A 22,380-nucleotide genomic window follows, 5' to 3' on the forward strand; every position below is an offset into this window, starting at 1 on the left:
TAAGTGACAAATGAAATGGATGGATGAACATTGAACATGACTTTTACCTTTACTGGAAACTAGCGGACTGCAGAGATGAGTGTTGGGAGAATGGCAGGGAAGGGGACAAAAGAGCCATACAGTTGTTTTTCACTCTAGTCCGTCACAAACTTAACTTTAAAAATGGTTAGAGCTGTATACCTGCTCACTTGAACTTGATTGGAACTTCAGCAGCAGGTCATCATTACACACTTTTCCGGCTTGCTTTGTTATGTGTCTCCAATAAACCGTTCCGCCTACAACCTGTGTTAACTAGGAACCTTTACATTGCAATCCCATTATAACAGATGCTGCCTTCATTACTTTGCTACCAGTTCTTTCTGGAATTCAATACTGTTTCTCACCTTAATCAAAGTTCCAGATCTTGCAACTTTCTTTGGCCCAATGGTGGGTTATTTTGCAGCTCTAATAAAAAAAAAAAACCCACACAGAACATTCAGAAATACGTGGTGCGCATGAATGTCTCATCAGTGCAGGGTGGACAGTGATTATTAGGAGGAAGAAATGAGACAGAAAGTAAGTGTTCATCGTCCTGTGTGCATTCTGTGAATAAATAAACCACACACACACACACATAATAAAGATGATTAAATGATTTGGCCTGAATCTGCGTATAGTGTCCCAACTCTAGAAGAACCACTATCCATTCTTCACAGAGACTAAGTCACCAACACGTGTATGCTTTTGTGTTCACTCAATTCTGCAGAATGATACGCGAGCAAACGAACTAGTTTGTTAGGCACACTGTTTGGCTGTATGATAACCGAGACTGTGTGTGAAAACCAAGACAAATTTTCGGCAATAATTTTCATCGAGGAAAAACAATGTTCGCACGAAAACTGAGGTTCCACTGTAATAGTAATACTGAGCTACTTCCATCCATTTTCCATGGCTTATCCGGGTCAGGGGGTTCATGAGTGAGCTGAATCCCTGCACTTCAATCACAGGCACATTACTGAGGCACAGTACCAGTGAAATGTTTGGAGTCACCTTCCCATTTAACGGCAATGGAAAGTGTCTCTAAACTTTTGACTGGTCCTGTGTTCAGAATTATCCCTGGCATCCAATACAAGAGTTGTACCAAAAAAAATTATGATTATGATTGACACGGTCACAGGTATTGATGTGGCGGTCAAAATATTAAAAACACTGCACTCCAAACTCACAAAAGCTATTCTAATGAGTTATAGTAGATGTGCAAATAGTCACAATGCTTCATTTCTTGTATTTGAAGTTGTCTTTGTAGCTGATGCAAGTAAACATACACACACACACACACACGCACGTACGCGCGCACACACATACACACACTTTTACTCCCCCTATCCCATTGGTTCTCTCCTCCTCTCATCCTCCCTCACCCAACTTTCCATTATTTGCTGCCTCTCACTGGTGGAGAGAAGCAGCCTGGAGGAGGCTGACAACCTCCAGCACCACCGTCTCCTCCTGGCTTCACTACTGCAGGGTGGCCTACAAGGTGGCAGCTGGCTCTAACTTGCATTGAGAGAAGTAGGGGTGCGCACGGTGGTTGGTTGCAAGTGAAGTTGTGCGCACTTTTACGCGCGGCCCAGCATCGTCTCCTGGGGATATGTAAGCTCGTCCACGCGTGAGGGTAAACAAAAAAGTGAGCAAAGATGCGCGGCACTGAGCTGCTGCTCCTCTACTTCTTCATCAAAGTCACCGCGGAAGGCGAACTACCGGAGCATACGGCGGAGGAGCTGCTACTGGTGAGCGGATACAATGACTCGGCGGAAGCCACGACGAGCGGCGTTACTGAGGTTCCGCACACGGAAGACAAGTGCCGCGGTTACTACGACGTCATGGGCCAGTGGGACCCACCGTTCGTGTGCCGGACAGGCAACTACTTGTACTGCTGCGGCACCTGTGGGTTCCGCTTCTGCTGCGCGTTCAGAAGCTCCCGCCTGGACCAGACCACCTGTAAGAACTACGACACGCCGCCGTGGATGATGACCGGCAGGCCGCCGTCCAAAGTGGACGTGGCGACGGACTCGGCCAAGGACAAGACCAACCTCATCGTGTATGTCATCTGTGGGCTGGTGGCCATCATGGCTCTGATTGGCATCTTCACCAAGCTGGGGCTGGAGAAAACGCAACGTCCAAACAGAGAGAACATGTCCAGGTAGGCACGTGGACACCTGCGGATCACGTGACAATGGGTGTACCTTTGTCACGTGACTTTGTTTACAAGGTGCGTACCATTAATTATGCCCTGATGGAGCCAAGTCTAACATGTGCCAAACATATGTACAATGAAGGGTAATACGTTTTTTGTAACTTTTATAACATTAAAAAAAACCCATTAACATAAAAATGCATTAACAGGCTGTCAGGTGCATGCCAAAGCCACAGGTGGAAATGCAACCCCTTCAAAAAAATGAAGTAAGTAGATTCAGGTGAAACAGCCCAGAGTAGTCAGAGTTATTATATCCTATCCTATATAATTTTACAGCATCTCTAGGCCAGAATACATGAATAATAGTCGTCGCTCTATATAGCTGTGTTCTAAGGAATTTGACACTTATATGACAAACAAAAATGTAGTATGAATGGTAACAGGTGGGTACGCACGTTAATTATGTACATCCTGCTATCTAGTGGAAGAGCATTTAGTTGTTCTGCCTGTCACAATATGTTGGTGGCATAGATAGATGAACAATGACAGATTATTTGTAGCAAATAAATAATTTTCCGACCAATAAAGTAAAGTAAATTAAATGTAATAATTTCCCACGGCGCACCTGAAGATCTTTCACGCCACTATAACGTGCCGCGGCACAGTGGTTGGGAATCACTGGCCCTAGGAGATAATACTGGAATGGTTTAAACCACAGGTGTCAAACACAAGGCCCGGGGGCTAGATGTGGCCCGCCACATCATTTAATGCGGCCCACAAAACCCTTGGAATAATGCATGTCAATAATGCACTTCACCTCTGCCCTTCTAAATGTATTTGATCTGTCATTTTGACAGAAAAATTGCACTGCATGCGGTTCTTCCAAACATCAGTACTATCTAATCATGCAGCAAGATATTCCAAGCATTTTTCAAAAAGAAATACTTGAATGTCAGCTTGTCACCATGACATTCTCACTACACTTCTCATTTCGAAGCAAGTAATCCATCAATTTGTTAGTAAAAATATAATAATCTAATGCATAGGCAACTGTGTAATAATATTATGAGGTTATATTCATATTTAGATTCATAAAAACTGACAGTTACAAGTGGCCCTCTGAGGGCAGCCGTAACTGCGATGTGGCCCTCAATGAAAATGAGTTTGACACCCCTGGTCTAAACTACAGTACACCCAGGTATATATTGGGAAAGGGGCAATATGGGCTACTGCACCGGTAGATGCTAAGTATATATTGTCTTATACCGTAAATTTTAAGTCTGAAATTACACGTTGTCTTTGCAGGGCTTTGGCACAAGTGATCCGACATCCCGCTTCGGAACATACGGATGAGATGAGCCTGGGCCTCCATTATGAGAACATGCAAACCAGAGTGGCCATCAACAGCCTCCGTAAGTGTCATCAGTTGATCTTCCCATTCTCCGAAAACCATCTGTGGGCAAAAACGGCACCATGAAGGCAGTGCGACTTGGACCAAAACAGTCAAGTTATTACTAAAAACAGGCTCTAAACAGTATATTCGTAAACATCGGTTCCGCTCTACATCAGGCAGTGACCGGCTTATTTTGAGCCAAAATATTAGCTATTGATGGAAAAACTATTTGACATACTTTGATGGGAAAAAACTTCAAAACAGTGTGTGATATCCTGTTCGGTGCTACTATGTTCACCACACATGCCATTCTAAACACGCATTCATAGTGTTGATTGAGCATCATTAAATCTAAGACAGGCGACCTCTTGCCAAAAAGAAGTTACTAAAGTGATGAAGGGGAACGGTTCAGGTTAATTGAGCAGACAACAGCGGTGGGGAGATATTGTTGTTCTCATGACGACAGTCTTGGCCAAGTGCTGAGAGGTGAGGTGATATTTTTGTCTGGAGGATTAGTCTCCTTTGCAGCAGTTTGTTCCAAAAGTCTTTAACGGGGCTCTCGATTTCTCTCTCTCTCTCTCTCTCACTCTCAGTAATGCAGCTTTAGTGGGTTATTATTATTATTTTGTGACTGGTAATGTGCCAAAAGGGGGCAACTGGGAAGTGTGGCCTCTTTTCACTCCAGGCACTCGTCCAGAGAGAAAAAAAAAGTTTGATGTCACGAGCAACTATCTGCTGGTGCTGGTTCTTCTAAAGCAAAATTGAAATGCCTTTCAGCAGCGTTATCTGTGGCATCAGCTGAGAAAAAGCCATTCTGAAGCGCCTCAAATGTCTACATTTTAGCAGTTGTAGGAATACATAGAATGGCACCGGAGCGTAGACAGCTAAAGTTTAACAAAAGCAAATGTCTGTAGACATCTGAGGTCTTACAGACGTAAGATGATGTAAGACAATGAATGACAATGGTCATGGCACCAATGTAACTCACCTGGTCCAGCCAGCCTAGCCTGGGCTCAGGGTCAGCAAAATGAAAGTCAAGAGCGCTAACCATCCATCTAAAAGCCCAATGTCTCGAGTGAGGTTTAACAATATACTTTCGGCACCAACTGCCGTCCGTTACACTCACGACCCCTGAACATCACACTCATCCGGGTCATAGCAACAATGTAACCCGCCTGGTCCAGGTATCCCCGCGTTCCGCCTGGTCTCAAACCATGGTCAGCAGACTGTCAGCTTAATGTCCAGCGTGACTCTTAAGGCGCCACAGAGTGAGGTTTACCGATGTACTTTCAGACAGCTGCACTAGCTGGCAGCCGTTACAAGAATGACCATCCTGCGGATGGACTGACTGGATCCAAAATGGCGAAAATAAATAGCTGTATCTTCACCGAAATTTATACGTACTTCCTCTGTACATGCGCCACGCCTCCAAAAAGTTTTGAGGAAATCGGTTGAGTACGTTTTGCTTTCATATTGTCGCACTTAGAAGAGGTTATTATTATAGCATTAGTGGCCAAACCGCTTGTTTTTCTACTTACAACATAAGACGATGTGGGACCGTACCACACCCATTCAGGGGCGGAAGGAACGGTTTTATTGTGAATCAAACACAAATAAACTCCTCACAACACAATGAAAAAAATCATAAAGCATATTATTTGTGTTTGTTTGTCCGTCATTTGGTATTTAGCATACTACTTTCTTGGATGGACGGACAGGACCGTACCACTTTGCACTCTAGGGCAAAGGGAAAATCCAAATGTTGTATCTTCACCAAAATGTAATGGGTACAAGTTTTCTCATAATGCATTTTGTTTGAGCAAAGGACAAGCAGCATAGAAAATGGTGAATGTCGCTGCAATGCTGTCTCTGTTCACTAGAGGGAGACGGAGGACCCAGGAGCCCAGAGGGAGGTTGACGGCACTGCAGCGTTCCAATGAATGCGTTGCTCAGACACAATGAATTATGGGACAACTTTAAAAGAGTTGTTTTTTTCTATTTTAAACTCACATTGGTACATGTTTGTATATTTATCAGGTATTCCTTTTGAGTGTTGCAATGTGATGAGTTTAGTGTTATTTGTAAAATGTCACCGTGAGTCAGACTGTTAAATTGTTATGCTGTTGTATATACTGACCTCCTGTGTTTACCAATGGGTTGACAAGCTCGTTGTGAGTGCACTGATAGCTCATCATAATTGGCTCCAACAAAAGAGCTACCGTTTCCTCACTGGCTCATGAGCGGCACAGTATTTAAACAATTAGTAGTAGTTCTGAAGTAAAGGAGATATCCTGAGATTAGGATTTAGCCATAAATTAGCTGAACCGCTGTATAAACTGCAGGTTGTAGTTTATCCAAATTTTATAAAAAAAAACTAGCGGCTTATACACCGGATATTATGGTAGTTAATAATGAGATATCATCTTTATCATACAACTTGCTAAAAGTTATCAGGTAATGCAACACTTTCTGTCACATATATTTGCTGAAAGACTGAATCATTTTCCGATCATTTGCATATCTACAGTACTGCATTGTTAACATCAAATTATGCAGCCTTTGAATAAGCGCACCGTTCTCCTTGTAACTTTCTTGGAAGGAAGAAAAATACTCCTGTCAAATGTTTTATGAGTCCCATGGAGGTGGTCTCCGAGTGTCGTAGCGCTAAGTGGCGACAAGCATGTCTTTAACCTTACAAGGCGTCAGCGGCGGCCTACTTTCGCACATGAAAGCTTAGACTCTGACAGCGCCACCAGCCCAGAACAGCCGCTCAGTCAATGCGTGTAAAAAGACAAACAAGTAGATGTTCATGCTTGGCATTCTGGAAGTAGAATAAATGTGAACAGAAGTAATTGTGGGCGTTCTATTTGTAGTTCAGTGCATGTACACGTTGTTGCAGAAATGTACTGGGGGGGAAAAATCAGGTCTCTAAACTTGAGGAGGCACCCTCGGCTCGGTCGGGTCGATAACTTATTGATCCCGAAGGAAACCCTGACCGTTAAGTAATTCAATCAGACTCCAGGCCGGTGCGCGAGCAATGTACCCTTTACTCATTTGTACCGAGATAACAAATTACAAGTAAACTCAAGCCCTCCGTAGCAGCATAACACTGACAATGACTTTGGCCCACTTTACACTAAATTGTGAGACAAAAGCAGGTCAATAACTTTGACAAGATAACACAAATGGATGCAGTAATGGTTTAAAGATTTGTTTGTCATTTTAGTCTCACTAGCGAATGGCCCATAGGGGGGAAAAAAATAACACTTTTACATGTGATAATCTCTCAGTTATCAATAAAAATGTGTTTTGTTGGTGAAGGTGAGATCCAAATTGTTGTTTAGGTGTGTTGAATCGTTGAATCGTCAAAACTGTCCTCTGCACTTAAGAAGAGACAGTTTCCACGTGAACTAGCACATAATATAATAAAGTTTCTTGCTGACCAGTGGGGAATAAGAGCCTAATTAACCTCATTCTGTATTAATGATCTGTTTTTCAGAGGAATTCTAGACCGCAGAGCAGCGGACTGAAGTTTGTCAACCACTAACAATGGCAATGATGATGAGGTTTTATACAAAAAGTTACCAGTGATTCAGAGTTGACTGATTAAGCATGTAATCATCTTCCGAAAGAAATTTAAATAAGCGTAGTAACTTCACCCAAAATATTGACATAACTCAGTTGATACAATCTGACATATGCAACATCCTCAAACTAATCTCCTCCAATCTAAACGAGATGTTCCAAACATCTGTGACAGGCGATGGGGGGGGGCAGTCTACTTGCTGCACACCCATTAATTAAGCAGATGTCTTCTGTAGAATTAGACCTCGCCTACAAAAGAGCGGCCATGATCTTCCAGCTGGGGCCGCAGAGAGACTTACATACAGTCCAAGGAGGTGACATCATCCTATATTCACCATCGAGAGTCTGCCCAAAAAAACACACACAGCATCAAAAGATTAACTCTGCTTTTTCTTTGGATTTTAGCCAGTTTGCGCCAATAATTGGAGGCTGTCACAAGCTACTTTTTAAAAACTTTAATCAGGATTTGGAGTGCATGGGAGAGTAGAAAGGAAAATGGAGCTTTCTTTGATCATATGCTCATTTATTAACAAGTATGATGCACATCACAGAAACAACAGAACCAATGTTGTATTCGTGTTATGGAGCAAACTGCTCAGCCAACATTAATAACGCTGATGAGTTCCAGTACGGCAAATGTAATACGCATGACTTTCACACCAACAGCTGACTAGTGCAACCACCATTAAAGCGCATGCAGAGGCAAATAAAGCTGCTGGATGCTGACCACTCATGAAACTTGCCTGCAGCCACAGCTTTCTCTTGGAGATGAACAAAGTATCTATACGAACGAATCATAGATAGACCAGGGTCCGAGAGTGGATTGTATTCGGTCTTTGAATTTCTAAGTTGCACTTCATCATACTTCATCATACCATTTCTAATATTGTTAACTAAGATATTGTAAATATTAAAAACATCTTTGTTTGTACTCTTTCAGACAGCCCACAGATGAACAACGCAACGCCAGCATCACCTCTGATAACTGAACCGTATGCAGTCCTCGAACAAATCAGCAGCCCTTATGAGCCGCAGACATCCATCAAGGACCTCAACAAGTATGCCACGCTTAAGGCTGTCGGTAAGACCCCGCTGAATCCTCCTTAAATAAAAAAACTTTGATTTGATTGCACGAACACAAGACCAACCTAATACCAGTGTTTTAAGGAGAGTTTTTCCAGGTTCTCTGTTTACTTCACAGCAGGAGCAGGAGCACAATCTAGCCTCTTCTCAAAATATCTGTAGAAGTCCCTCCCAGTTAATCAATAGCCCATCAATGTTCAGAGCGAGAGGAAGTGAAAGGTATTTATAGGACGCATTTGTTGCTCGTCTCAAGTGATAATTTTGGAACTTAGTCCGCCAAGATGCAATTTCCTCGACAAGAGAGAGAGAGGGAGATGCAGACCCTTAAAGTGGACGGAAATAGAAGCGCTAAAAAAGGATGACATGATAGCAATACTAAAAAACATGTCAGAAACTATATGTCAGTATGGGTACATATCATAAATCACAAAGGTGTGTCTTTCTTGTGGCATTTTGAAATGGTCCTTTTCACGTTCTGTTGCAGAAATCGTTGTTGTATGTGCATCAGCGGTACGGTTCAAGATCTTCTCTCCTTACACTAGCAGCCGCAGCACCACGGAAGCACTGTCAACTAAACTGATCATTAGGGACAATCAAAAATAGAGCAAATTTTAGCTAATGAGATTTGGGACAGGAGGCAATCAAAACCAATGGAAACACAAATGATGTGAGTTGTGGTGTGGTGATTGGATGCAACACAAGCCATACCATCTTGAGCCTATGTTGTAATCTAGCATCTGCGAAGTGCATCGAGTAGGAATCTCTAAAAAATTGAATTTTTTCCAATATACTATAATTTACGGACTATTGAGAGCACCTGAATGTAAGCCGCACCCACTAAATTTAAAGAAAAAAAATGTGTATGCTCCACTCCAAACGTTTGGGAACACCTGCAGGTTTGGGAACACTACTTTTGGAGGGGAGTGTACATATATAAGCCGCATTTGTCTATAAGCCGCAGGTGTCCACGTTGTAACATGGAATATTTACAACACGAAACGATGTTACACAGAAAGATTTTTTTTAACTTTTAATTAAACAAATGCTTTTTACCACACCGTGCCGAACAGTGCGTGTAACACAGCGCCGAACACTGCGTGTAACACAGCTAGTTAAACAGTAGCCGACCATAAAAGTAATTCACCGGTCTTCATCTTCCTCCTCTTGCCTTTTCTTCAGTGTCGAAATTGAACAACCTCATAACTCCTTCATCACACACTTTGTCAGTCTCTCTCTCTCTTTCATTGTTGCTCTCAGTGTCACTTTCTTCTCAAGGCAAATTAGCCCTTGAGCTTGTGCTGTCCTCTTCATCATGCAGTAGTCCAGCCTTTCGAAACCCCTTGGTGATAATGGATTTTTGACACTGCTCCACGCTGTCAGGATCCACTGGCAGACTTCAGCAAAAGTTACTAAATCGATCGCCTTTAACTTGAAAGCAGCATCATATGCATTTCTTTGGGGAGGGTGTGTGCATGAAGCGCAAAGTGAAGTAGAAGTAGAAGTTCTGAAGTATACGAGATGTTGCGAGATTAGAAGGTGACCATAAATTAGCCGCATCACTGTATAAGCGGCATGGTTCAACACGTGAGAAAATAAATAGCGGCTTATACACCAGAAATTACGGTAATTCACAAGTGAACTTCAAATTGTAAGACTTCATTTAGGTGTAACATTTAAAATTTATTCAAATGGTACATACCTACAGCAGGTGTTTTCAAAGTGTGAGAACATAATACGGCCGTGGGAATCTCCAACTTCTGTAAAAGCTGCTTTTTAGGAGCATATTTTGTGTTATTTTCTGCTCCTTGCAGATTCCCACTTTACTCTCTTGATGTAGGAACTAAAAATCAGATCATTTCGCTTTTGATATAACTGAAGATTCCTAGCAGTTTTGAGAAAGCTTTTTTCTCAAGCTGCTGCACCTCGCCTGAGGTCTTCTGGTGCCACAGTGTTTCCCATACATTCACTACAGACAGATTTGGTGCTACTTATTTTTCTTAGATTTGCCACAGATAGAAGCTGAAGTTGAAGCTGATCAGCTATCTCTAGTTACATTTAGGGCACAAAGCCATGGTTAATAATGACGCTGAAAATGAATTCCTGTTCTGTATTTGTTAGCAGAAAAAGCCAGCAACAGCTTCTACACCAACCGCCGGCAAGTGATGGAGATGGCAGCCAAAGGCAGCCTCCCGATGGAACCTATGGACACAGAGCCGGAACCGTGCAATCCCTACAGCCCGCTGAGACAGATGTCTACCAAGCAGGGTGGACGCAAACATAAGAGCCCTAAGAGCCACAGCTCCCAGTCGCTGTCTTACGCCTGCGCCGCTTTAGCCAGCCCGGCGGCTATGTTAAGGCCATGGGAGAGCAACGACACGCTGGGACTGAGGTACGGCTACGGCCCAAAGAAACTCTGCGTCCTGGAGAAGGAGCTTCACAACAGTCGCTACCTGCCTCCGCAGCCCTACTTTGTGACCAACAGCAAGACTGAGGTGACGGTATGAGGGGAAAGGTTGACGACATTTGCAATGTGACTGCGTGTGTTGGTGTCAAATACCACTATGGAGTGTTGAACATGTTGTTGTGTGCATGTGAAAGACAAGGAGGTCATGGATCACCGTTCCTGCAGAACAGGAATTAGAATGTCGCTATCCATAGGAGTATAATCCAACAACAATACCAAAACACAAATTGCAAGCTAAATCATATACACACAAAGCACTATTTATTTATTTATTTACCACAAAAGAAACACAAATAGCACTCAAAAAGCACAGACCTCAACCTAGGCCAAACAATCAGGGCATAGTAGTTGATTAATTGATGGATTGGTTTGTGTGAATCGATTGTTACTCGTGTCTGGAAGCAATGGAGGCAAAAAAAAATGGAGTGCACTACTAGGCTGAAGCCACCAGAGGCGTTGTTGCTGATTCAGTCTCATCTACTTTGCTGTCTCAAGACGGACAACACGCTCAATAATCCACTGGCATGGAAACAGGAGTTCAGAACATTCCGATTAATCAATAAACTGATTAATTTTCTCCATAGTCGGTCGACATTCCCTAAGACATTCGACTTCCCTAATCAGCATTGGAAGCTTCCTGCAATGCCGGAATTTTCTCATTAAAAAATAATCAGTTTAATCATTCTAGTGTTCGGCAATGTAAAATCAAGTTAGCATGTTTTTCCTTGTAAAATATTTACAGTATCTATTCTTTTACATGGGGAAAATATTTATCCCATTACAGCGGATGTTATACTAAAACGTCAACGCTGAATTTTGTGTACTTTCATAATGTTAACTGTAAGGGCAGAAATGACACAGACTGTTATGTTTATTCTGTCACAACCTTAAAAATTATTGTGCTTTTACTGTTGAAATAGTAAATAATTCACAATATAAGTGCGTTCACTTTGTTCAAGTATTTCCTCGTCACTACTACTGAATGTTGTGAATCGGAATTGTTTATTTTTAACAGACAAAAGGTTGAGAACACTATAATCTCACAAGTGTGTGTAACATTTGTTGGCACTGACTCCATTGTCACAGGTCAAGGTTTGAATATCAGAACATATGCATTATAGAGCACCTGATGGTTTTTTGTGCAGTGCAATTTGTGCAGTTGTTTTTTTGTTGATATCACACTAAGAAGTCTAAAAATGGCATTTTTAGTATATCCCCATACTGGAATTTTTTTGGAAAACTTTTTGCGAGAAACACAGAACAGTAAATGTGGAGCTTTTTATGATGATAAACAACAATAACCAAGCAAAACATGTTCCATGACTATTTGAAACAATTTAACATGAAAAGATGTCATTGCCTTGTCATGAATTTGTTCAGACTAATGAACAATGCACGGAGAGTAGCTGACAAAGGACCAAAGACGCTATAAGTACATCCTAACTAGGGCTGCAACTAACGATTATTTTCTTAGTCGATTAATCTGAAGCTTGTTGTTTCGGTTAGGCCCTACATGGACCAAATCAATATGAAGCAAACACAATTGGTGGTTTTGTCCAGAACATATCCGAAAAGGGGCAAAATGTCTCTCACTGTTTTCCAAAGTCAAAGCTGATGTGTGTGAATATTTTGTTTTGCTAAAAACACAAAGATAATAGATCTACTTTCATGGATGACTAAGGAAATTTTAAGGCTGGAATCAGAGTATATTTTCCATTTTTAAATAAAAAAACAATTAATTGATGTTAACAATGAAATATTTTCCACTGTGCTCTGAATGGGTACTGCAACATGTTTGTGCTTATCTACAACAGAGAGATAACACACTCACAAGATCTTTCACTTGGAACAAAGACACGCTGCTGTTTTGAAACACTCTCTCACACACACAGTTTCATTATGACTCACCCTTCTGTCTCCTGGCTGAGACGCCCAGCCTCCTAGCCGTGATTGGTTGAAACCAGATCAGAGCAATCCACCAACAAACAGTTAACGGGAAGTTTCCTGATCATTGGGACCGCCTCCACAGCAGGCTTATGAGGAAGAGAAACTCAGTTGCACTTTAGAGACCGCTTGGACCTCACCAGACCTTGGCTGGGGGGCTGACCGTTCATCCAGTGCTGGCATTGCAATTGTTTGTATCTACTCCTTTTAATATTAAATTGTAAAAATTACTTGAAACTTGCTAAAGAGGCAGGTCCTAACATCAAATACCTATGGTGGCCACTCTAAAACACAAATAAAAAGCAAAACAAATGACAATTACACCACCCAGAAGGGGAATGTACCAAATCCCAGAGTTATAGGAAGTGATAACGTTTGGACCCATCAGCTCCGTGGAGTTGGTACATTCCTTTTCTGGTTAATGTTGGTGGCCGAAAAGTGCAAAACACATTAACAAAAAGCAAAACAAATTAGACCACCCGGTAGGGGATTGTACCCCTGTTATACCCTCATTAAAATATTTGATGGACTCCTGTAGTACATCTGTTCCATCCGTCTGGTAAGTACCATTTAACAACTCCAAAGTATCGGCCACATGTGTAACAGAATCGCATCAAGCAGCTCAAGTGTGTGCCACAAAACGGGCAAACCCGCCACAACGCCAAATGTGACCGCTTCCTGTCTGATTCGTGTGGCACAATTCCCTTCCGGGTGGTGCAACTGTACTTTGTTTAGCTTTTTGTTAACATGTTTTGCACTTCTTGGCCACGGTAAATACCAAAATAATTGTCTATTATTTAATTGTTGCAGCTCTAATCCCAACTAATTTTATTTGTGGAGGATGTTAAAACTCTTAATTGTTACTACTTCTCCAGATGAAACACTGCACCACTTTGTTCTATGCTGTGTAATACAGGTTTCTGTTTTAGTGCGTCCCAGCAGTAAAATATAAAGTGTCATAATATTGTCCACATTAAATGTTTTTTAAAAAGCTCTTCAGACTCTCTTAAATATGTGCCAATATTTTCCACCAGCATCTCCAGCTAAAAACTATGTAAGCTACACATTGAGTTCACATTGGCACTCATTATATTTTTGCCAACAGTTGATGTGTTTGTGGCGAGTTCTCACTGGAGACTCTCTGACAGACATGCCATAAACACAAGAGTGAAATATTAGAAGTCCTCAGGGAAGTCCCAGCACCAAGTTCAAAGGTAGACTGAGGGAGAAGTCAACTTGTCTGGGAAGACGGAATACTTAACGGTGTCTGGCTGTGTTTGTGGTGATTTGTATAGGTAGCTAGACAAAGACGCACTGACTGACAGGTTGTCTGAAAATATCTAAATATATTCTAATATTATTCATATTGTTGTTGTTTTACTGTCAGTCAGACAACATGAAGAGCAAAGTTATATGACTTTAATGGCAAAATAGACTCCTTTGTGTTTTCATTTGCAATGGTATGTTTATAATACTGTGCTAACTCTAAAGTGGAGCATCCCTGGAGGTCGAACAATTTGGATTTCGACCAACATTTTTCGGAAAAATACGCCAAACATTGCACAAAACTGAGGCCATGCATGTGTATCCTTTGAGATCTCAGCAAGCACCAAAGGAACAACTGCATGAAATTTTCTGACTACTGAAATAAGGAGTAGCGTCAATCAAGGGGTGATAAAAGAACGTGAGAATATACAGTGCATGGAAAGTTAGAAAGCACCTCTCCAACCCCACCCATCTCCTCGACACAAGACCTGACTCTACCATGTATTATTCTGGCAGAACCAGAGAGGATTACTTTTCATGCAAGTTACAATGCATGAAAAATACAGAAACTATTAAAACGGGAGAGTGCCGGGAAAAGAAAGGCAAAATACAGTAGTTTCCCAATGAAAACGGCATATGTGCCACTTTGTGCTCTATTGTCATTCATGTATTTTAATTCTTTAATTTATTAAACATTTTTATTTTATGCTATTTTTTATTTGATTAGTATTAATTATTTTTATTATATGGTTTTATCAGTTATTAATTAATTAGAATGATTAGGATTATTGCCATTATTATTATTATTATTGTTATCCTTATTTACCTTATTATTATTTTAGACTCATATGACAGGAATGTTGAAATTTTACTTTTTCACAAATTCCTGCACCGTTAAAAGATTTTAGGATGGTAACAGTTTGACCCTGGAACGGATTATTTCAGCACGTTTCAACGGAAACGCCATCAAAGTGTGTGCCCCTGCCTACAAAAAAGGAACTATTAAAATATTCCAATCATCCCACAGGCATCATCCCCCTCCTTATTGACCTACACTACTTCTGTCTATATTTATTCACTCTACTACCCTCAATGTGGAACAGGAGCCCTGGGCAACAGACTCATAACACACACAAGCCTTTTCATCACCTTCCAAAGACACACTTTTTTTTTAACCTGCTTTATTTATGACAAACTTGACACAAATGGGTCATTTAAGGGACGACGGGCTCGTGCTGGGAATAAAATGAAGACTCTCGGCTGACTAGACATTAGGTACACCTTCGTAATTCAATGAGAGCCAATACCAGATGACGCTAGAGATGCATTTTATCATCATTCATTCTACTGTAATATGGACGTATGGACTAATATTAACGTTTCATTGTTGTTGTTTTTTACACACGTTTCACATTTTAAAAGCAACATCATGCTTGGTTAGCCTATTCGCTGAAACATAATGATTAAACTTACAGTTCCCGTTTTAAGATGTGTAGAGAAGCCTTTTTTTTTTTTTTTGAAGTTGTGGGCATATACACAGAGTGGGCTCCTATAGCTACAGGCGGGTCAAAGGCAGTATCATGTCCATGAGGAAGGAGATTGCTCCTTCATGACCTCATAAAAAGCCGCAACTTCAAAAATGAGCGTTTGAGTGCCTCTTTTGTCTAAAGTGGAATAAACAAGTGATGGAGATGACAGATTTTCATCATGTTTGGTTCTCATGAACAGGCTCGCGGGACACGTTAATATTAGAACATCACTAAAAAAAAACACTTTTGCATAATAGGGGGCCTTTCAAGGGGAAATGAAATGGCCTAAAGAGAATCTGGCAGTGGTCAGTTTCATACGCACTGACAGGCTCCTGTCACAATGGTCGCACTCAATTAACAAAGTGTGGCTGACTTGCAGCTCCTTCTCTCTGATGCTGGCTGATGCTCTGCTCTCCTAGAAAGCAGTGAAATGATTGCGAGCGCTCAGGGTGCTATTAATAGAACCCCCCAAGCCGAGGTCTGGAGGGTATATTTGGCTGTCAGAGAAAGCACCACAGTTAACAGCAAGGCTGGACTGCAACCACCTGACCACTGCCAACACTGGTTTAATAATGTACCACTGGATGGCAGTGTTGACTGAGCCTGTAGACCAGGAGTATTTAACTAAATTATTCTAGGTGACACATTTTCAGAAACCTCGGGGTGCCGGACGTCCTTCTTCACTTGTGTATAATGTCATACCTTCACCTTCTCTAATAAATAAAGTCATAATTTACAAGACAAGCAATATGTTTATGCATGTCAAAGATCTACTACTCTAAAGATCTAAGACTCTAGAGAGTTTTCCCCATTCATTCATTTGTGTGGCGGCCTGAACGCAATTAATTTTGACCCGCCACTAAAGGATTCAGCGCTATTCTTTTAGATTTGGCTCACCCTCACTCACATTCACATAACAATGATGTGAATGAAGTAGATGGGAATTATGAAGACGGCATTGTAAGTCTGCATAGTCAGAAGTACCTCAGTTTGCATAAGGCGCTATTCCAGGTGGTAGCAAACAGCAAGCTTGACAACACATTACAAATGGACCAATGGACATCAACCAGAACGACCTGTCTTACTCAAAAAATAACCAGCACAAAACATAACAGGTAAGTTAACACACAACAACGAACGACCATTCCATGTGGGTAACGACTAAGAACTACAGGAATACTTGTTTTTGCTCGGCAAGGCGCAAGTTGATTACATCATCTACGCCCTTCCACCCCCAGGCCAGGAGTACTCTGCAGTCAGTCAATGTTCAGGGCCTTTTTGTTGGAGGACTCCAAGAGGTGGACAGGAGAATGGGAGCTGCAAGTAGACTGGCCTATTTTCAAAGATATGAAGTTTTTTTTTTTTTACTCTTATGCTTGTTGTTGTTGTTTTCATCACCATCTTTTTGCTAAATTAAATACATCATGATGGAAAAAAAAAAGTTTTTTTTGTCTGAATGATGTCCAAATATACCTATATAATTGAGAATTCGCAACAAACAAATGTCTTTGGGAAGGGGGAGAGGAAATATTCCAAAATTGAACCTACCTTATGTCAGTCGGTCAGACAGGACGCACTGTCTTTGCTGGAAGTCTGCCGAGACAACGAAAAAAACAATCATAGAAAGAACATGCAGACATAAATCACCAAACATAACACTGACGCTTAAACAATTCAACTTCAGGTTCTTATCTGCTTCTTTGAGGTTTTGGTGGGTTTAGTATGGTGGTTTGTTGCTTTTATTCACTGCAATAGTAATCTTTCAGTCCATGCACTGTATTAACTCCTCAGGTTCGAAAGCGGAAAAAGTTGATACCAATTCGACAAGTATAAATTCACTCAACTCCAAATTTATCCATAATGTTAACATCTTTTTTTAAAATGGCAAGTGGAGATGTTGCAGTTTCAAAGGTGAATTAGCTCTGACCAGAAGCTGGTACAAATACTTGGATAGTGGCCTAAACCCATAAACACAGAACAAAGTACAGTTTTGTACTAGAATACTGCAAGAATTCAGTTAGAAATGTAACGTTTACTTTCATAACTAGATAATTTCAAAGGAGTAAACTGCACAAACTTAGTAGACATGTTGCCTAAATATAATTTGAATAAAAACAAAACATTTCAGGTGATTTGATTGGATTAACCCAAAGATATTTAAAATATAATCAAAGACTTATTTCCAGCAATCGATACAATTAATGTACCTGACATTACAGGGCATAGTTTCTCTTGAATTCTATTATGAAAGCTGGTGGTTATCAAATGTCACAAATAGTCGGCTACAGCAAAGTTAAAAAGCTAGGGGGAAACATTGTCCTCAAGAGCATCATCGGTTCATGGCTGTTTAAAACGAGCCAGATACAGAGGGGAAAGAGTCAACAAAAAGTTAGCTATTATATGATCAAAGATTGGGACTTCTGGGACTACACTGTAAAGAGGGAGCAAATGGGATTGTAGAAAAGAGGTGAAAGACAAAGATGTAAACAATTAAATAGCTACAGATGGTAGAAACGTTATGACTGACTGGCATCTTTTTTTGTGAATGGACAATGTATACAAAGCTGTTTGAGTTAAAGTCTAGTGGACTATCTTATCTGTGGTCCACTGTATATCATTTACAGTAAATACACTCAGTGACAAGGCTTCAGTAAACACCAAAGGCCACTGGACCACTGATTGGGTGGACAATGGTATTTATGTGGCAGTGTTGTGGGCTCAAAAAGGACATTAACTTCTGTGTTAACCCATTCAGTTTAGCACAGGTTTGGGATTTTAAGGGGTTAGTCATTCATTAATGGCAAGCACCAGGGATTTACCATTCAGCTGAAACCAGATGGAAGGAAATGGGTTAACTAAAAAAAAAAAAAAAAACAGTTGGGGTTTGCCTTTGGTGTCATGCCATTCAGCATACAAAGGATTGCATCAGGTCCAGTCAATCAGCAGTCGACGCACTGCACTCCTTAAAGCAAGACTGTCCAGGTTTAAGGTAAGCCTTGATAAACATCTCTCATGAAAGGAAAGATCGCAAATGCTGAATAAAACTCTGTCCACAGCTGGGATGCAAATTATCGTGCTGTCCTTCCTGTGGGTACTGGGAACATCAGCGGTGTTGCCCGACCCCAGCCCCACCAAAGAAGAGCCCATCCCTTGTTCTAAGGGATGCACCTGTCTACACGATGAGTACAGCTTGGAGCTCAATATGTACTGCAGTGCGCGTAACTTCACCCAAGTCCCGTCCAACATGCCAGGATCCACGCACTCTCTCTGGCTGGACGGTAACCTGTTCACCTCGCTCCCGGCTGCCTCCTTCAAGGATTTGAACAGTCTCAACTTCTTGACCCTGCAGAGTGGCCAGCTGGCGAGCGTTGACGCTCAGGCGTTCAGAGGATTGAGGTCGCTGGCTCATGTTCACCTGGAGCGGAATCGCCTGCGCATGTTACCGGGTACCATCTTCCAGAACACACCAAACCTGGCCTCCATTAGTCTGCACAACAACCAGCTCAGTCGCATCGACGAGAGACTCTTTTCTGGACTTTCGCAAATGTGGCTTCTGAACTTGGGGTGGAACTCCATCGCGGTCTTACCCGAGACGGTTTTCCAAGACCTACACAGCCTCAGGGAGCTCGTTCTTGCTGGAAATCGACTTGCTTACTTGCAGCCACAGCTCTTCCAGAATTTGGCTGAGCTGAAAGAGTTGGATCTAATGGGAAATCACCTCAAAGTCATTAAAGCCAATGTGTTCGTGAAGCTCCTTAAACTCCGGAAGCTCTACCTGGCGCAGAACCAAATTGTGACAGTGGCACCAAGAGCCTTCATAGGCATGAGAGGGCTCAGATGGTTGGATCTTACCAACAACAAACTGACGTCTCTCCATGAGGACACCTTCTTGGGCTTGCACACTCTTCACGTGCTGCGTCTTTCAAACAACTCCATAGCCGGAATCAGGCCAAGGACGTTCCGTGATCTGCAGTTCTTGGAGGAGCTGCGACTGAGCCATAACAGAATCCGCGCCCTAGGAGAGAGAATTTTTGAAGGTCTTGGCCATCTGGAGGTTCTAGAGCTTGAACACAATCAAGTCCAGGAGGCACAAGTGGGGAGTTTTACAGGACTATCCCATGTGGCCGTCATCAACCTCTCCGGAAGCTGCTTCCACAGTCTACCGGATCAGATCTTCAAAGGTCTGTCAAAGCTTCACAGCCTTCACCTGGACAATGGCTGCCTCACAAAAATCACAACCCAAGCCTTCACGGGTCTCTCTGGTCTGAGGAGACTTTTCCTGCAGCACAACAACATCTCTGCCGTGGAACGCCAAAGCTTTGCAGACCTGGTGGGCTTGTTGGGACTGGACTTGAGTTTCAACAAGCTGGACGTTCTCACAAGCCAAACATTCTCCGGACTTAAGAATCTGGAGTACTTGCTCCTGTCCAACAATGAATGCCGCCAATTTTTGCAAAACGGAACCAAAAATCTGCCGAGGATGCGCTACCTCGACCTGAGAGCCAACGCGCTGACCAGCCTAGTCCCAGACTTCTCAGAGGACATGGAGAAACTCTTGCTCTCCGGAAACCGCTGGAGGTGTGACTGCGGGGCACTCCCGCTACGGAACTACAGCTTGAGGAATCCGCAGGTGGTTCCTCGGAGAGTGGAGACCCACGCCGAGGGCGAGGAACCTGATAGTACTATCACGATATACAACAACATAACATGTGCAAGCCCGACACGGTCAGCTGGACAGGATCTACGGGATATTGACACGGAACTCTTCCAGACTTGCAGAGCAGCTGCGCACTGACATGTGCAGATGAAGCCCCAATTTTGACCAAATAATGAACCAAATGACCTTCCAACCCAAACCAATTTGGTTTGCATCTGCTTAGGAAAAGATTTTTGGTAAAATGACAAATAAAAAGTATGAATCTGTTGTAATGTGCATGTAGATATGTGTGGAAATGTGTTTACCTGAAAGTAGTTTGTGATGTAAGTTCTCTAAAATGTAATAAATGCATCAAAAACTGTACTTCCTCCATTTTTTCATTTTTACTTCCACCACCACAAGAGTTCCAAGGAATAGCACAAATTTAAAAAATTTAAAAGTTTTGCACTGCAATATACTGCCAGCTGTTCCTAATGTTTTGACCGTCACATATAGCCACATATGTATGAAACAATACAATTAATAAGTATTAGTTGGTTTATTTCATATATAACTATTGTCATAATAGATAATTATGCAATATTTTAATATTAAATTACAAGTAATTTCTTTGTAAAGGCAGATAACCAACACCACCCTCGCAATGCCTTATGCATTTGTACCTAATGATGTGGCGTGTGTATGTTTAGCTAGCTAACGTTGCAAGATAATTTACACTTTTAAGTAGATAACAGTAACAATTGTAAGTAAACACTAAGCCGAGGTGATGTGTTGCGGTTCTTTATGTTTGTGCGGACTACCTATCGCTTCGAGTTGAGCCATTTGCAGAAGTTTCGAGACAACGTCGACGTTAACTTTAGCTTTCACTCACCGCGTCTCGGGCGACTTTCGGTAGTTTCAAGTTGAATTTGAAATTTCCGAATGTATTTGAAGGCAACGCTGGTAGGCGTGATCGTGGATGTGAGGTTTTCTTGGTGGTTTGGGTGAATTTAAACTTTCCGAGTATATTTGAAGGCAACCCCGGGAGGCATTATGAGCACGGACGCTGATTATGGGGTTTTGGTTTTCTTCTGGTTGTCTATGGTGAAATTTCCGAGTGTATATCTGGAAATATCGACTTCCGATATAAAACAGTAGTCACGTCTTTCGACATGTTCATTGAATTCAGTGTCCAACTTGTCTTTATTTTAGACCAAATAAAAGTTGATAACACAAATAAATGTTCGATACAAATCATGGAAGTTGTTTGTCTGAGGGCCCTTTAAGGCATCCCGGAAGACAGATTTTGATTATGTTTGTGTCATTTATGAAAAACTAATAATTTAGTTCATTTAAAATATTGTTAAAAGAATCTTCCTTGAATTTTAATGTTTTTTTTCAAGATGTACAGGATACGCTTCCTCAATCAATATTATCAATATTTACAGTTGACAGTGCTCTACTAATTCTACTTCCCAAGATCATTTAATATAAATATATTAGTGTTAACACATTAGCTGTAAGGTGCACAAAAAGCTTTAAAACTTATCGTTAAAGTTCTTGAATTCCTGGAAATATTGCATGATTGATCAGTATTGTTTAGATTGGCACATCTTGTTCTCACTGGCAGCAGTGCTGTATAAACATCTTTTTTTTTGCTCCAGATTCAACACACACATTCAACTAAACTGTAATGCAAAAAACATTAACAGAATATTGACGTATTTGTATATTTTTGTAAAATTCTTTTTGACTTACTTGACTTTTGCAAGCGCCATTGGTTTTCTGGTATTGGGAATTGTTATTAACGAGATTAGGCAGTGTGGTCAGGCTGCCATCTGGTGGTAGGAAAGACAAACTGCACAAACACAGTTGGAACCTGGCATAATAATGTTGTTAAATAAACAAACAAAAAATAAGAATTTAGCATAATTACACATGTATTAAATTATTTATATTGCATGAATTAGCATCTGTAAAAAGAGTTTCTTAGATTTGAGAAGACACAAACTCTTATATTCCTGCTACATACAAACATACAGTATATCAACCAAACATATTTTTAAAATAAAAAAAAAAAAATTCCTATCATGCTGCTGTAATGCGTAATAAAAACACTTTACGTATTTTATGCATATTTTATGTAAAAAAAATCTATAAAAAAAAATATATATATAAATTAACAATGAATTATAATTATTTAAATGTTATAGAATATATTTAAAATATTTTTATGTAATATAAAATTATACTTTCTTAATATACTCTAAAATTGTAGTTATTTTGTCCTATCATAATCTGCCATAA

General features: G+C 41.1%; 3 protein-coding genes across 7 annotated transcripts in view; 2 read left to right on the top strand and 1 right to left on the bottom strand.

The window, feature by feature from the left end:
- mrtfbb (myocardin related transcription factor Bb) overlaps nucleotides 1–17,030 on the bottom strand; it is a 55,390-nt gene extending 38,360 nt beyond the window's left edge. Inside the window, exon 1 of one of the 4 annotated variants that reach the window (XM_054760214.1) lies at nucleotides 16,986–17,030. The gene's annotated coding sequence lies outside the window, so the exon portion shown is untranslated. The remainder of the gene's footprint in view (nucleotides 1–16,985) is intronic. The other 3 variants (XM_054760217.1, XM_054760215.1, XM_054760218.1) reach the window with 3 other exon arrangements.
- shisa9b (shisa family member 9b) lies at nucleotides 1,437–13,633 on the top strand. 2 transcript variants are annotated; one of them, XM_054760222.1, is made up of 4 exons: nucleotides 1,437–2,179; nucleotides 3,479–3,585; nucleotides 8,092–8,232; nucleotides 10,353–13,633. In XM_054760222.1, exons 1-4 carry the CDS (start codon nucleotides 1,674–1,676, stop codon nucleotides 10,736–10,738), a joined length of 1,140 nt encoding a protein of 379 aa, XP_054616197.1. In that variant the 5' UTR covers nucleotides 1,437–1,673; the 3' UTR covers nucleotides 10,739–13,633. The 2 variants fall into 2 exon arrangements, with proteins under 2 accessions (XP_054616197.1, XP_054616198.1); XM_054760223.1 differs by having other exon boundaries at nucleotides 10,356–13,633.
- A 1,124-nt stretch (nucleotides 17,031–18,154) lies between the features above and the next one.
- igfals (insulin-like growth factor binding protein, acid labile subunit) lies at nucleotides 18,155–20,446 on the top strand. Its single transcript, XM_054760221.1, has 2 exons — nucleotides 18,155–18,426; nucleotides 18,494–20,446. Exon 2 carries the CDS (start codon nucleotides 18,499–18,501, stop codon nucleotides 20,230–20,232), a length of 1,734 nt encoding a protein of 577 aa, XP_054616196.1. The 5' UTR covers nucleotides 18,155–18,426; nucleotides 18,494–18,498; the 3' UTR covers nucleotides 20,233–20,446.
- Nucleotides 20,447–22,380: the final 1,934 nt, after the last annotated feature.

This window comes from Dunckerocampus dactyliophorus, chromosome 18, assembly GCF_027744805.1.
Source record: "Dunckerocampus dactyliophorus isolate RoL2022-P2 chromosome 18, RoL_Ddac_1.1, whole genome shotgun sequence".
Lineage (NCBI taxonomy): Eukaryota > Metazoa > Chordata > Actinopteri > Syngnathiformes > Syngnathidae > Dunckerocampus > Dunckerocampus dactyliophorus.

What these genes read in the sequence shown, in the direction of transcription:
- igfals (XM_054760221.1), top strand. Translation starts at nt 18,499, where the DNA reads ATGCAAATTATCGTGCTGTCCTTCCTGTGGGTACTGGGAACATCAGCG.
- shisa9b (XM_054760222.1), top strand. Translation starts at nt 1,674, where the DNA reads ATGCGCGGCACTGAGCTGCTGCTCCTCTACTTCTTCATCAAAGTCACC. An exon ending in AACAGAGAGAACATGTCCAG is followed by an intron (nt 2,180 to 3,478) that starts GTAGGCACGTGG and finishes TTGTCTTTGCAG; the next exon opens with GGCTTTGGCACAAGTGATCC. An exon ending in TGCCACGCTTAAGGCTGTCG is followed by an intron (nt 8,233 to 10,352) that starts GTAAGACCCCGC and finishes TGTATTTGTTAG; the next exon opens with CAGAAAAAGCCAGCAACAGC.